The sequence below is a fragment of the Periplaneta americana genome, chromosome 11 (genome assembly GCF_040183065.1).
Source record: "Periplaneta americana isolate PAMFEO1 chromosome 11, P.americana_PAMFEO1_priV1, whole genome shotgun sequence".
Taxonomy (NCBI): domain Eukaryota; kingdom Metazoa; phylum Arthropoda; class Insecta; order Blattodea; family Blattidae; genus Periplaneta; species Periplaneta americana.
In genome coordinates, this window is record NC_091127.1 from 92,086,236 (window position 1) to 92,101,341 (window position 15,106).

General features: G+C 33.8%; 1 protein-coding gene across 2 annotated transcripts in view; it reads right to left on the reverse strand.

The window, feature by feature from the left end:
* Mps1 (Monopolar spindle 1) overlaps positions 1-15,106 on the reverse strand; it is a 239,916-nt gene that overhangs the window by 35,684 nt on the left and 189,126 nt on the right. Inside the window, exon 6 of one of the 2 annotated variants that reach the window (XM_069839760.1) lies at positions 2,750-4,802. The exons of the other annotated variant lie outside the window; for it this stretch is intronic. Within the exon in view, the coding sequence (XP_069695861.1) occupies positions 4,533-4,802 (270 nt within the window). The 3' untranslated portion in view covers positions 2,750-4,532. Of the gene's footprint in view, positions 1-2,749; positions 4,803-15,106 lie in introns of those variants that run through there. 2 annotated transcript variants of the gene reach the window in all.

Consider the following 15,106-nt stretch of genomic DNA (forward strand, 5'->3'; position numbering starts at 1 on the left):
AGGTAAGCATAGTAACAGTAGAGAACAACTCATATAAACAGTAAAAAGTAAAAATAATAATAAAAATAAATAAATAAATAAATAAATCTTAATATATAAAATTGAATGAATGTATGTATGTATGTATGTATGTATGTATGTATGTATGTATGTATGTATGTATGTATGTATGTATGTGTGTTCTCTATACAAATCTACATGCTTTGACCGATATGTGCCAAAGTTTGCACATTTAACCTTCATAACCAGGAGAAGAACATAGGCTAAGTACATTAAAATTGTGTAAATGGAAGTTAAATTAATTAAAAATATAAAAAATAAAAATAAATACGATTAAACATTCATGTGTAATACTAAAATGCAATCTTCTATAGTCAATTGTTTTTTATTATTGTCTGTTGTATTCAACATCGACTTTCACGAGGCCATGGAAATTATAACTCGAAATTAAATAACATTGTTGATACACATCACGAAGGCTAAAACTAGATAATTCGTGCAATAAGTATCTTTACGCAGTCCAGGGCCGTATTATGAATTTCTCGATGCAGTTGTAGATAGTGAACAGACTGTGTTTTATCCAACTGAATTCTAGAATTCTTTCAAACTACAAGGATTGCTACCACATAATTTACTTAATATTGAATAACCAATAGTATTGCGAAATATTGACCCACCAAAATTAGGCACCAACAAGAATTGGTGTGAAGAATCATGCAAAACGTAATAGAAGTGGCAATATTAACTGGAAAAACTAAAGATGATGTTCTTATCTCGCACATTTCTGTGATACCCATTCGATTTTAAGCAAATGCAATTTCAGTGCGACTAGCATTTGTAATCGCCATATTAAAATGAAGCTCAAGGACAGTAGCTCTAAGCTGCAGACATTGACTTAAAAACTGCGTCTTTTTCATATCGTCGACTATATTTTATACAAAGGAGTGGAAAAAATATATATATTTTACACACATCAAAAAGTAATTCAATGATATTTCTGCCATGTTAATGTAGTATGTGAATGTACGTAAAGCAACTGAAAATAACACTGTATTAATTATGAAATATTCGTCTCTCAAAATATTGTTGTTCACATCCGAAAATATGTTACTGCGAAATTCTGTCTGTATAATCACGTTGCAAATTTAGTATGTTGCACATTGTGGAAATAACACTCTCTTAATTTCTAAAATACCGTTAAGCCTATACGTCTTCCACAATATTAGTCTTTATGTTAAAAAATTACTTATTGCAAGTTTATATTGTATCTGTATTCTGTGTATAAAATAAGAATTAATATAATATGTTCTAAATTTGTGAGATATAGTTTTCCAAGTCATATTAAAAAAAAAAAAACGGGTATAATATAAGTGGATGTACAGCGGTCAAGGGGTAAAAAATCTTCCAATATAAATTAAGTTATATATGTACATATGATTCGATGCTGAAACTGATCAGAAAGAGGAAAACGGATAATATTTTCGTTGGGTTTTAGTCTGTTCATAGTTTGATTTTTCTATTATTTTATTTGTATTTCTGGCAGTGTGGAAGAGAAGGCCTATTGGTCTTAACTACATCAGAATAAATAAATAAAAACAAATAAATACATAAATTTAAAAAAAATCGTTGAACGTCGGGCATATGATGACATGTTTTCTTTTCGGTGCCTGACTTACAACTACTGTATTTTAAATTGAGTTAAAGCTGGCAGGCATTTCGCTAAGGAGTTCATCAATTCATGTAAGTGACGTTAAGTAAAGGTTCATCTTAACTTAGTAAAGACAATTCGTTTTGGTTGTCTATAGTTGGGTTTCCGAGATTTCCGGAAATGTAATAACCAGTTTAATTAAAAATAGAAGAAGAAAGGAAAACCCGTGCAATGCCGGGTGCTTTCAGCTAGTAAATAAATAAACAAATTACATATTACTAAAAAACACATATTAAATAGATATTATGAATGAATTTCAGTTTAATGTCAACTTCAATAAATATACATTTTTCTTTCAAAATTAATATTTCTTAAGATGTTCAAAAAACAGGTTAATCACGCTAAGGGTAACCCCAAGCCTGCAAAACCGACAGAAATAATTTTAAACCAATATGGCTGTTGTGGATTCTCCCAACTACCTTACTCATTTTGATTCTGTAGTTAACTGTATAATAGCTTTTACAAGAAGAGTAGTGTAAGACGAACGTAAGTCTCACAGGGCTAATGTTTGCAACATATGGACAAGAAATGTTATAATTTTTTTTTAAATATTGACAAAATTATCAGAAGTGTAATGAAGGAAATATTGTCCCTCCCAGATGACACTCCGAATGCCATGCTGTATGCATAGAAGAATGTAAGAGGTCTTGGAATTCTGAGACCTAAATGGGAAGCCAGTATTCAACACCATATCTGTAGGTGACTGGCACAGGTGAATGATGGACATCTACATTACAAGAGAAATCAAGAAGAGAAGAAAACATCTCTCACGTGCCTGAAGATTGCTCCAAACAGCGTCACTCCTCAAACTACAGGAAAACATCTCAGAGAAGTTCTCAGTAAACAATTATTCCAGTCAGGGTGCCAGCTCCCACAGGCATTTGTACATATAAAGAATGCCCCAAAGCCAACTCCTGGATCTCCTCTAAAAAGTGTCTTTCGTCCTCAGAATACATCAATGCCATCAAGATGTCTTGCAGTGAAATCTGTCCCTCACAGAACCTTCAGTACTACCTGTTGTTGCCATCCTGGCTGCAGTGGAAAAAAAAAAACACACTTGGCCACAAACTAGGGTTCTGTAAGAAGGGAGAGTTACTGCATAACAACAGACACCATCGTGCCCGTATAGCAATTGCCAACCTGCTAAGAAACAGAGGATGGGAAATACATGTGGAGATTCACTGTGTGTCTGAAGATGATTCTCATAGAAGGGTGGATATAACTGCCATCAATAAAAGAACTCAGAAAGCGATGGTCTTAGACCCTACAATTTGCTTTGAGTGAGACACGAATCAGGCACTGCAGATAAATGATGACAAGCGAGCTAAATATGTACCTTGTCTTCCATACCTCAGTGAAAAATATGACATTTCGCTCTACAACTGAGATGTTATAGGGTTACTATTTGGAACGAGGGGTTGTTTACCAAAATTTACCTGTAATATCCTTAAATCTTTTAAAATTCCCTTTTATGAGGTTCAGAAGATTGTGATGGAAATTCTGAAGGCCACTCTTCAAATTCTACACTATCATTTATATGTTAACACATAAATTTTTGCTTTAATGTATAAATTGAATAATTATTTTACTCATTTCATTTCTCATTATCTTTTTTAGGTTTGTTAATTCCGGATCCCAGTGGTCAACCTCACTTGAGGATGGATGATTTTAAATAAATCTTAGTACTGTAGTATATAGGTGGAACATTTTATATCTCCAGCACATGACAGGCAATAAGAATGGAATCTTCTATACAGAAATCAAAAGATCTATCTTCCATAGCTTTTGAAATTTTAATCAATTTACTTATCCAAAATAGCTAATAACAGTAATAATCACTTCATGGAATTTATTTAACAATTATTTTACTCATTAAAATATCACAGAAAGATGTAGAATAAGTACAAAAGCATCTGTATCATAACTAATGCTTTTAGGTGTAAAAGTTATATTTACACTTCAATTTCATCCACCTCTGATTTATAATACAACTACAGTGAAGATAGATTTAAATTCAAGAACTTTCAGCAACTGCTCAAGGACTTACTATAAACACTATATTACATCCGTGTTTTCATTTGTATTTACTTCGAAACACAGAATGGTGAAAAAACTAAACCTTTATAGGCTGACATCAGGCAAGTGAAAATACAATACTTCATAGAATTTTTAACAGAGTGTATTTTAGTTTTATTGATCTAAAATTGCTTTGTACCAATTACTTTTATGTTAAGTTCAGAAGTTATGTTGTCTCTTTAATTGTAACTCCATTAGTTTTAATATACAAAATATGAATTAGCCAGCCAAACTATCGATCATTTCATATTATTAGGGAAACATAATATTTTTAAAGTTTCTTCAATTTTTATCATTGAGGTAAATGTGCCATGCTGTTTCGTAACTTCAAATAAACATAAGGAGTTTATCTGGTGCTTAAATAGTATTATTTTTTTTAGAAATGTATATGTCTCTTCCTAATATTATGTGATAATAGATAGCTCTGATATTATAGAACTTAAAAGATTCATCAAATAGGTCTGTAGGTACACAGATGTTTTCAAGAAACCATGTGCCAGACGTTAAATTAGCTACCTGTACTTTATTTTGAAATCTTTAAAGATTACTGTCCGAGCATTTTTTAACTTCAGCTTTTATGTTAAAAACGTTTTCAAATAAGTTTAATTTAAATAAACATGCTGTATTTCATGTCACACACACTAACGTGAAATTCAGTAATAATTTTGAAAGGAAGTGAGTTTTGCAAACATACATAATTTTATTATAATATGAAAGAATATCTTTTCCATAGTAAATCATTTTACAATTAGTCCATATTGTAATTAAGGTATGGCATTTCCAAAAGTTCTGCTGCTGTAGGTCTCTTTTTTGGATCATATGTCAAGCACTGTTTTACAACCTTCAATAGTATTGGCAGGCAATCTTTTCGTATTTCAGAATAGTCTATATTGTGATCTGGGTTTGTAATGGCAGCTAATTTTGCCCAGATATGGACAATATGCTGAAAAGGAGTCTTCCCATAAATTAGATTGTAGAGAATACAACCCAATGACCAGATGTCAGACTTGTAGCTAATCTGAAAACAAACATTGAATATATTAGCTAGAATAAAACAAATATGAGTGCATACATAATATGAAAAGGGACCAGATATCAAGTACCGAGTTACTGCTATTTTTGAACTCTATAATATTGGTTTAATTGGATTTAAGACTATTTCGTTTACATATCATTCCATTTTCGGCCAATGAAGTGTAATGAAATTCTGAATTCCAATCAATCACAGTCATACATCACAATAATTTCTGCAGCTCGATTTATCACTACAATTTATCACATAGTTGTTCTTTTGTTTAGTCAGTGTCGCCAACTGTTTCCACTTAAATCGATGATCATGAATCCACTGTACTAAATAAAGTGCGAAATCTTACTTCCACATGAGTCATTCCATGTCAAATCGCACAAAATTATATAAATTTTGACCTTCATATTTCTGATTGCGTTTATATTTTTTTTACCAACTCTACGGGTCTAATAAACCAACAAGTGTATTTTCATTTCCTCCTAAGTCCACGTATTTTTAAAATATTGCATGTTAAAATTCGTTAAAAATGTCGCACAATGCAGCATTTAAAGCGCCGTACTTCTGAGGATATTGATGTTAAAATTTTTTTGAAAAATGCATTTAAAAACTAAAGTACTGTCTTTTGTTAAATATTTACTAACTAATTTTAATATAATTATTACAAATATTTTTTATGATTCAATTTTTAAAAGTTAGATATCAATGTGAAATAGCCGTATTAAAAATCTAAAAAAAAATGCCTACTAGGTGCACTAAAATATTCTTAATAACTCCAGAAAAAATCACAATTGGATCTCCAATAATTTAATGGAAATTTAATTACTTACAAAACAATGTGTGGCGGTCTGTGCAGCAGCAGTGGACGGGAAGAGTTGAAGCGCGCTGGGAGGTTTATCGGTGCTGGATGATCGAGTGAACGTTGCAACATTAGGTACACCCAGTACGGATCAAGTCACTGCTAATTTACTTGTTATGATACCTTCAAATATTTGTACATTATTCTTTTTAAACGTTTGTTTTCATTCACACTACACTTTAAATTTTCATTCGCCTAATTTCTTTCTCGAAAGAAAATTGTTTTACTAAATATTCAGTTTTTGACAACAGAATGAAAGAATGTAATTTTAATGTACCAGTTATTGGTTTTAGATTGTATCCGGCCTGAAAATTTTCAGTGTGGTTTTTGTGCTTATTCAATGGACAAAATATAAATGACACATTAGAAATGTTTTTTGTGACCAATCAAACAGTTTTTAAAATTCTTTTGTTTTTGTATTGTGAACTTGATCCATCGGAAAAGTAGATTATTTTTTTCTTATCATTGAATTCTTGCTTTAAGAAATTGATTGCTTCGGATTAAAAAAAGTGAAAGGAATCAGTTTCATGTTTCATGCTTCATGCTTTCTGAGATGACAACAATACTTTTGTGACGAATTTCTGTATCTTCTTTGAAATAGACTACGAAAGTATGTATTGTGGCTTGGCATTGTGGCGTCAAAAATTAAATATGGCTGACTTTTGAAGGGATGACGATGCATTTTCTACATGGAAAAACTTTACTTGCTAGGGAGCCTTTTACTTTTAATTCCCGATTTACCACGAAAATCGTCTGTAGCTGCATTTAAATTGACAACAGGCCATGATTGTTTGGCCAAACACCTGCATAGAATTGGAATATATCAGTCTATCTGTCCATTGTGCAATTCAAACCAAGAAATGGATTCGGAACACCTCAAAATCTGTGCTTCAGTGGCTGGTCATGATAATATCTTTGAAAAATATTGGAGTGCAAGAGGTCAAATGACTTTATTGTCAAACGCCTGGCATTAGAAAACGACAACAACTTTTTTAAACTTTTCACAGGGGCACTGTATCGTTTTTGTTGTAGTTTTTTGGTTCATGTTTATTAATATCACAAGAACTACCACTTCACATATAACTTCACCTGACTTATTCGGAAGTTGACAGACTTTTTACGGAACCAATCACATATTCGCACATTCAAAGACTCCTTTAAATTGAGCTCTATCAATAAATCGCGACTTACGTGTCTTAGTGCACTTTTCTGTTTAGGAAGGTCAAATGTATTTAAACACTTGTTATATATTGTGACAGCCACGTGAGACTCGATCTCACGACCGGCGGAGGAAGGGCTAGGTCGGCCGTGGTTTGGGCGGATTTCGTGCGCATCTGCTTCCTGGGGCATGTGCTGTGGCGGAGAAAGGAGAGGAGAGAGAGCGACCGCGGCAGAGAGGGGAGATATCCAGATAATTCGAGAATGGCATCTTCTGGAAATTTCGAGCAATCGTACTTTCTCGCAACTATGGTGTGGTTATAAATTACGACACGTGAGTGAACTTGAGCAGTTTAGTTAGTTGCAGTGTTGTTATAGTCAGTGGACAGCAAGCCAGCCAGTCTTGTGTAGCAGTGAAGCCAGCTTTGAGACCGAAGTTCGACTTGAGTTGTGTCCGTAACTGTGGAGCCAGAAGTCCTGAGTTTGAGTGCAGTGGACCGCAGTTGGGGGACCTGAATTCGAAGTTCAGCGGATCGTTTCTGAAGGTCTGTGGTTCGAGATACTGTGAACTCGAGTGACTGAGCTAGAAGAACTAGCCAAGGCAAACGAACTGTGAACTGAGAACTGGCAGTTCTGATTTGTAAATAGTGCTTTGAGAACATTAGTTAAAATTAGCAGTACATTGTTGTTCTCAATAATTCAAGTAAATTGTCATTGTCGTCTGTGGAGTGCAATAACGAATACTGTGTTACTGTGTGGAGTGGAAATCCCATTGTTGAAGGGAGCAGAATTAAATTGTAGAAAGTGAAGAGTTATTGTTGTAAGAATAAAACCACATTATTGTTACCATCACTCATGTTGTATACCATGTTGTATACAAGTCACGTCACTCCATGAAATTCAAACCCTGACTGATTTATTTTTCTCTTCTATATTTTGTCTCCTGCCATCTGTTTATTGCCATAAAGTTTACTGCCTTACCCAGCCTTGCTATCTTTAAACACTTGGCTATATTACAGTATAAACATACAGCATTGTGAAGGGCTCTCCCTCTTAGCTGAGCTGACAATAATAAAATAACTTTAGATAAGATATTTAGATTAGATTAGATTAGATTTATTTAACCTGGTAGAGATAAGGCCGTCAGGCCTTCTCTGCCCCTCTACCAGGGGATTACAACTATAACATGAACAATAAGATTACAATTAATATTAAATTTACAATTACAATTACAATAAAAATTAAAGTACGACAAGAATACCTGATTAATGAAAGCTAGACATTTTATCATAGAAGTTAAGAACAAAGAATATTTTTGTATTTACTGTTCCTTAAGATATTAATCACTTGATGAATGAATTCATTTGCTTGCGACATCAGTTATATGCAATGGGGGATTTTGTAAAACTTTCCGCGAGAAGCCTTCTAGCCTACTGCCGAAGCAGTTCATTGGCTGGGCATCGCGAGCGCATGCATGCCTCCGGAAAATAAATTGTTACTAATGTATGTATGTATGTGTGCAGATCCCACAATTCTAAATGCAGTATTTTACAGATAATATATCAGGGAACAAACCTATATTTTTTCAGATTTTTAACAGGCTATTTAATATAGTAATTTTGCTTTGAAAAAGAAATTATTAAAAAATTAGGTCAAATTTGAAATTTGTTTGTAAGAGGGCTAAAGTAATAAAAAGTGTTGTATTTCGTCTTTCAAATGCACCAAACCGCAAATCTCAATTATATGTAGACACAGAGTTCCAAGTGAGTTTATGTAACAGTGCGCACATAATTTGCGTAATTTCAAATAGTCATAACTACACAAATAATTAATAATTTTGGAAATAAAACAATACGGGTCTCCTTATTTGATGTCTGGAATTTATGAAAAAAAATTCGACCATTTACGAGAAGGTCGTGTTTTATTGCTGTGCGATTTGACATGGAATGACTCATCTACATCTTCAAATTCCATGTCCATTGTATCTAAAGGAAATGACACTCCTTCTTAACAATTGTTCATTTAATTAATGTATTAATCAGGTTATTTATAATTATACTATAAAATGTTTAAATAACATTTTAAACCTGTATTTCACTTTTCTCAATTGGCAATACTGAATAACATTCAATTTCTTTATTGCAGTAATCATTCATCTATTTCGACTTCACAATGTCTGCATAGGTTGAATATTCATAAATATACAATTATTAACATTTTGTGAGCGAATTTTTATTTATTCACAAAATAGTCCTAATAAATGTCACTCGAGGTCTGAGATTTCCCATATAAATCCACTCACTTTGCTCGTGGATTTATCGGCAAATCTCAGACCACTTGTGACATTACTATAGATAATACCTGTAAAACTGAAGCCATATTCTTATCATTAAAGAAAACCCTATTTTTCAGTATAGAGGTTTTAAATGTATTCAGTGGAAGCATGCTGGGCCCGTAACTCAGAGGTCCGTGGAGTGTAACAACATCCTGCTACCATTGAAGTGCCAGGATGCCTGGGGAAAACCCAGAAAGAAATGAAACACTTGCGTATAGGGTATTTGGTTACCTCTTACATTATCTTTAAAGAAAAAGTCACTATCGGATTAACAATTTAATTAACTCTATAAACAATAACAAGAGTAGGGAATATTACTAAGAACTACATAGCAAGGTAACTTATAACTAGAAAACTAATTAATGCCACAAATTGAAGAATACAGAATGTAGAAACTAAGGCCTAGTGCTGAAGGCAAAGCAAATATGACATAACCTGATGGCTGAACGAGTTTAGTACAATGAACAATAAATTGATCACCATCTGAGACAGGCAGTACATGAATAAGAGGAGATGAAGCTAATCACAAAGATTACAATATCTGAAACGAACATTGTGGACATTAAATGTAAAAGAAAATTAATAACTTTGGACATTTTTCAATAAAATTTGCGGACATATAATGCAGTGGCTGTTTTATTTGTGTGGACATTTTAGCATAGCGGACGTTATTGCAGAAGGACATTAAACTGTGGACATTTCAACTCTGAATCAAGTCACGTTATGATGAAACCAAGAATCTTCATATTATACAAAGACTGACCTAGAGGGCCCTTCTAGAACTAGCAATATAACCTTCTAAAATATAAGCAGGATCATCCGTAGGGTCTCAGCGATATCTGTCAAATGAGCCACATAACCAAACGTGGTCTGGTTTCTGGAATCTTCTCCCGCATTGCAGTAGTATGTTGAGAACTCTTAGTTGCTCTATTGCCAAAGCAACTGACTTCCAGCTGGCGGTTAGAAAAGGCAGCCTATGCTGCCAGCAATAGATACGGATGATGATATGTATCGGAACCCCGACCTGGCTTTTCCTGATGGAGATATGTCCTGCCAGAAAAGGTGCCGTAATGCAGTCCACTGGGTTACTGCTCGCCCCAACTTAGACAGCTAAACTGCTTGGTCTGATGCTCACTGCCTGCGCCCAGTGACTGACTTACGAAGCTAAGCTGGTCTGTCTGATGCTCTCTCCCTCCTCTTGGCGACTGACTCATCCTCCCCGCAGCTGGGTCAGTAGTTCGAAATAGAGCATGACCAACTGTCGCTGCTTTAAAGTGCTCCAATCATAAGACAATAGTTGGCTCCGAAGAGAACAAGAAAAAGGTGTGTTTATAAATAACCTAAAGCAATGACATAAATTATGATACACCGTTTAGCCACCAGAGTAACAATAAACATATGAACGTGATGAGTGATAAGAAGAAATAAACTTAGTGGCAGAATATAAGTGAAGGTGTATAACCACAAAATATAAGGAAGAATTGCGGCAACTACCCACATTTATAATTAAACATTCATAATTTTGGTTACATACAGCATTTACTCTGATTATGCTATTATCTGTTTCACTGATATGTTTTTATTTAGCCCATAATTTTCAAAATAAATGAAAATGTAGTTTAATGCTTCGTCTAATTATCTGTTTATCTACACAACTGTCCAGATTTTCCGTCTCAATTTGTCTGTACTGTGTGTGTGTGTGTGTGTGTGTGTGTGTGTGTGTGTGTGTGTGTGTGTGTGTGTGTGTGTGTGTGTGTGTATACATACAGTAAAAGACATATTTTCAAAATCATAAACCTCAGATATTATGTTTAACTGAACATCATATGAAACAACAGGAAATATTACGACTGTCTTTACATGCGTATTTATTAGGTAATCATTTCTGTAGACATGTCTTCCAAAAGGGAGTGCTTGTATTTTTATTAAAGAGGATATATTATCTAGTAAAACTGATATCTGATTTCTGTCTTCAACAAGATATTGAAATCTGTGGAATACAAGTTGATTATGAGATATCAAATTTAATGATATTATGTGTTTATAGGACACTAATGGGAGATTATAAAAAAATGTGTAACTAACTTAGATTCATTATTGAAAAGACTTTACAAACCACAAACCAAATTTGTAATCTGTGGTGACATAAACATAGATTATGTATCAGAAAGCTTAAGTAAAAGCATACTAAACTCACTTCTTGAAACTTACATCTTAGTCACACAGTAAGTTTCCCAACCAAAATACAAGCCGCAAGTAGTATAGCCATTGATAATATATTTATAGATAAAAGTAGATTAAATTCCTATTCAACAGTACCTTTCATCAATGGCCTGTCTAATGCACAAATTCTATATGAGTGAAAAATTCCAGTGTTAATTTAAAAACCAAAGAAAGGATTATAAATCCTGAAGCTCTTCATCATTTATATGGATGTCTACAAAATGAATCGGGAAAATGTATATAGTACCAGTACTATTGATATTAATAGTAAATTTAATGCATTTTTCATCATATTTACGAATTATTACAACGAATGTTTTCCAGTTAAGGTTGTGAAAAAATGTAAAAGTGAAAATATGTAGATAACTCAGGGAATTAAAATATTTTGTATTACGAAAAGGAATCTATATTTAATGAGTAGGAATAGTGATGATCCTCATGTTTTAACTACTATAAGTACTGTAAAATTTTGTCAAAAGTTATGAAAGATGCAAAGATAATGTATCTGAATGAAAAAATACAAAATTCAGATAATAAAATTAAAACTAATTGGGATATTATTAAAAATGAAACTAATCAATATTCAAAGAACGAAAATATTACTTATATTAAAATCAACGACTGTAAAGAATCCAAAATCAATTGCAAATTACAACTTCTTACTTACTTACAAATGGCTTTTAAGGAACCCAAGGTTCATTGCCGCCCTCACATAAGCCCGCCATCGGTCCCTATCCTGTGCAAGATTAATCCAGTCTCTATCATCATATCCCACCTCCCTCAAATCCATTTTAATATTATCCTCCCTTCTACGTCTTGGCCTCCCCAAAGGTCTTTTTCCCTCCGGTCTCCCAACTAACACTCTATATGCATTTCTGGATTCGCCCATACGTGCTACATGCCCTGCCCATTTCAAACGTCTGGATTTAATGTTCCTAATTATGTCAGGTGAAGAATACAATGCGTGCAGTTCTGCGTTGTGTAACTTTCTCCATTCTCCTGTAACTTCATCCCGCTTAGCCCCAAATATTTTCCTAAGCACCTTATTCTCAAACACCCTTAGCCTATGTTCCTCTCTCAGAGTGAGAGTCCAAGTTTCACAACCATACAGAACAACCGGTAATATAACTGTTTTATAAATTCTAACTTTCAGATTTTTTGACAGCAGACTAGATGATAAAAAGCTTCTCAACCGAATAATAACATGCATTTCCCATATTTATTCTGCGTTTAATTTCCTCCCGGGTGTCATTTATATTTGTTACTGTTGCTCCAAGATATTTGAATTTTTCCACCTCTTCGAAGGATAAATCTCCAATTTTTATATTTCCATTTCGTACAATATTCTGGTCACGAGACATAATCATATACTTTGTCTTTTCGGGATTTACTTCCAAACCGATCGCTTTACTTGCTTCAAGTAAAATTTCCGTGTTTTCCCTAATCGTTTGTGGATTTTCTCCTAAAATATTCACGTCATCCGCATAGACAAGAAGCTGATGTAACCCGTTCAATTCCAAACCCTGCCTGTTATCCTGAACTTTCCTAATGGCATAGTCTAAAGCGAAGTTAAAAAGTAAAGGTGATAGTGCATCTCCCTGCTTTAGCCCGCAGTGAATTGGAAAAGCATCAGATAGAAACTGACCTATACAGACTCTGCTGTATGTCTCACTGAGACACATTTTAATTAATCGAACTAGTTTCTTGGGAATACCAAATTCAATAAGAATATCATATAATACTTCCCTCTTAACCGAGTCATAAGCCTTTTTGAAATCTATGAATAACTGATGTACTGTACCCTTATACTCCCATCTTTTCTCCATTATCTGTCGAATACAAAAAATCTGATCAATAGTCGATCTATTACGCCTAAAACCGCACTGATGATCCCCAATAATTTCATCTATGTACGGAGCTAATCTTCTCAAAAGAATATTGGGCAAAATTTTGTACGACGTCAACAAAAGTGATATTCCTCGAAAGTTACCACAGTTGGTTTTGTCCCCCTTTTTAAAAATAGGTACAATTATGGACTCCTTCCATTGTTCTGGTACAATTTCCTTTTCCCAAATAGCAACTACAAGTTTATAAATTTCGCTATATAATGCACTTCCACCCTCTTGTATTAATTCTGCTGGAATTTGATCGATACCTGGAGACTTGTACATTTTCAGATTTTCTATCGCAATTTCGACTTCTGAAAGCGTGGGTTCGGGTATAAATGGCTCAGCAGTTTGTATTTCAATTTTGTCCCGATCATTTCTATTTGGCCTATGTACATTTAGTAGTTGCGCAAAATAGTTTTTCCATCTGTTTAGGATTGATGGAGAGTCTGCAAGCAAGTCACCATTCTCATCCTTGATCACGTTTACCCTTGGCTGATATCCGTTCTTAAATTCCTTTATACCCTTATATAAATCTCGAATGTTTTTATTCTTACTATTTGTTTCTACCTCATTCAGTTTTTCCTTCAAGTAACCTCTCTTCTTAGTCCTAAGTGTACGACTTCCTTCCCGTCTTTCATTGAAATACTTATCTCTATTCTCCTCAACTGGACCCTGTAAGAATTTCAATTTTGTCTGTTTCCTTCTTTCTACTGCAATGCAACAATCTTCATCAAACCACGGTTTCTTTTTCTTAGTTTCATAATAACCTATGCTCTGCTCAGCTGTAATTTTGATACTATCTCTGATATTTTCCCACACGCTGTTAACATCTAATTCTTTCTCAACTTCGTCGGAACTTTCTAAAGTGGCAAATCTATTCGAAATTTCGACCTGATAATTCTGCTTAGTTTCCTCGTCCTTTAATTTCAAAATATTGAATTTAGTAATATTAACTTGTTGCTCTACTCGCTTGGCTACTGATAGTCTTTCTCTTAATTCTCCAATTAGCAAATAATGGTCAGAATTACAGTCTGCACCCCTGAAAGTTCGAATGTCTACTATACTAGTATGTCTCCGTTTATCTATCAAGATGTGATCTATTTGGTTGTGTGTCAATCCATCTGGAGAAGTCCAAGTATATTTATGTATATCCTTATGAGGGAATGTTGTACTTTTGACAATTAAATTTTTCGATGTGGCAAAGTTGACTAATCTAACTCCATTGTCACTACTAGTTACGTGTAGGCTCTCTTTTCCAATAGTTGGTCTAAAAATATCCTCCCGTCCTACTTTAGCGTTGAAATCCCCCAATAAAATTTTTCTATATAAATATTATTAAGAACTTAAACATTCAAGATTGTGCAGAAGATGCTGCAATTGGTTACTTAACAGATGTATTTAACACTGAATTTCTAGGTCTCAAATTTATTCCCACTACCACTACAAAAATCATGCATGTGATAAAACATCTAAAAACAAAATATTTTTCTATGATAAACAAGTAAAGTTCTGAAAGTCTGTTCCGAAATAATATCCTCTCCGTCAAGCTATTTATGCAATTTGTTAATGTAATGTTGTATTTTTCCAGAGAGGCTTGGTGCATAAGTTCGTAGAGTCTTTTTCACATCATCCGCATAGATAAGAAGGTGATGTAACCCATATAGTGTTAATTGAGAGGCCGGAGGGAAAAAGACCTTTGAGAAGGCCGAGGCGTAGATGGGAGAATAATATTAAAATGGATTTGAAGGAGGTAGGATAATATGATGATAGAGACTGAATTAATCTTGCACAGGATAGGAACCGATGGCGAGCTTATGTGAGAGTGGCATTGAAC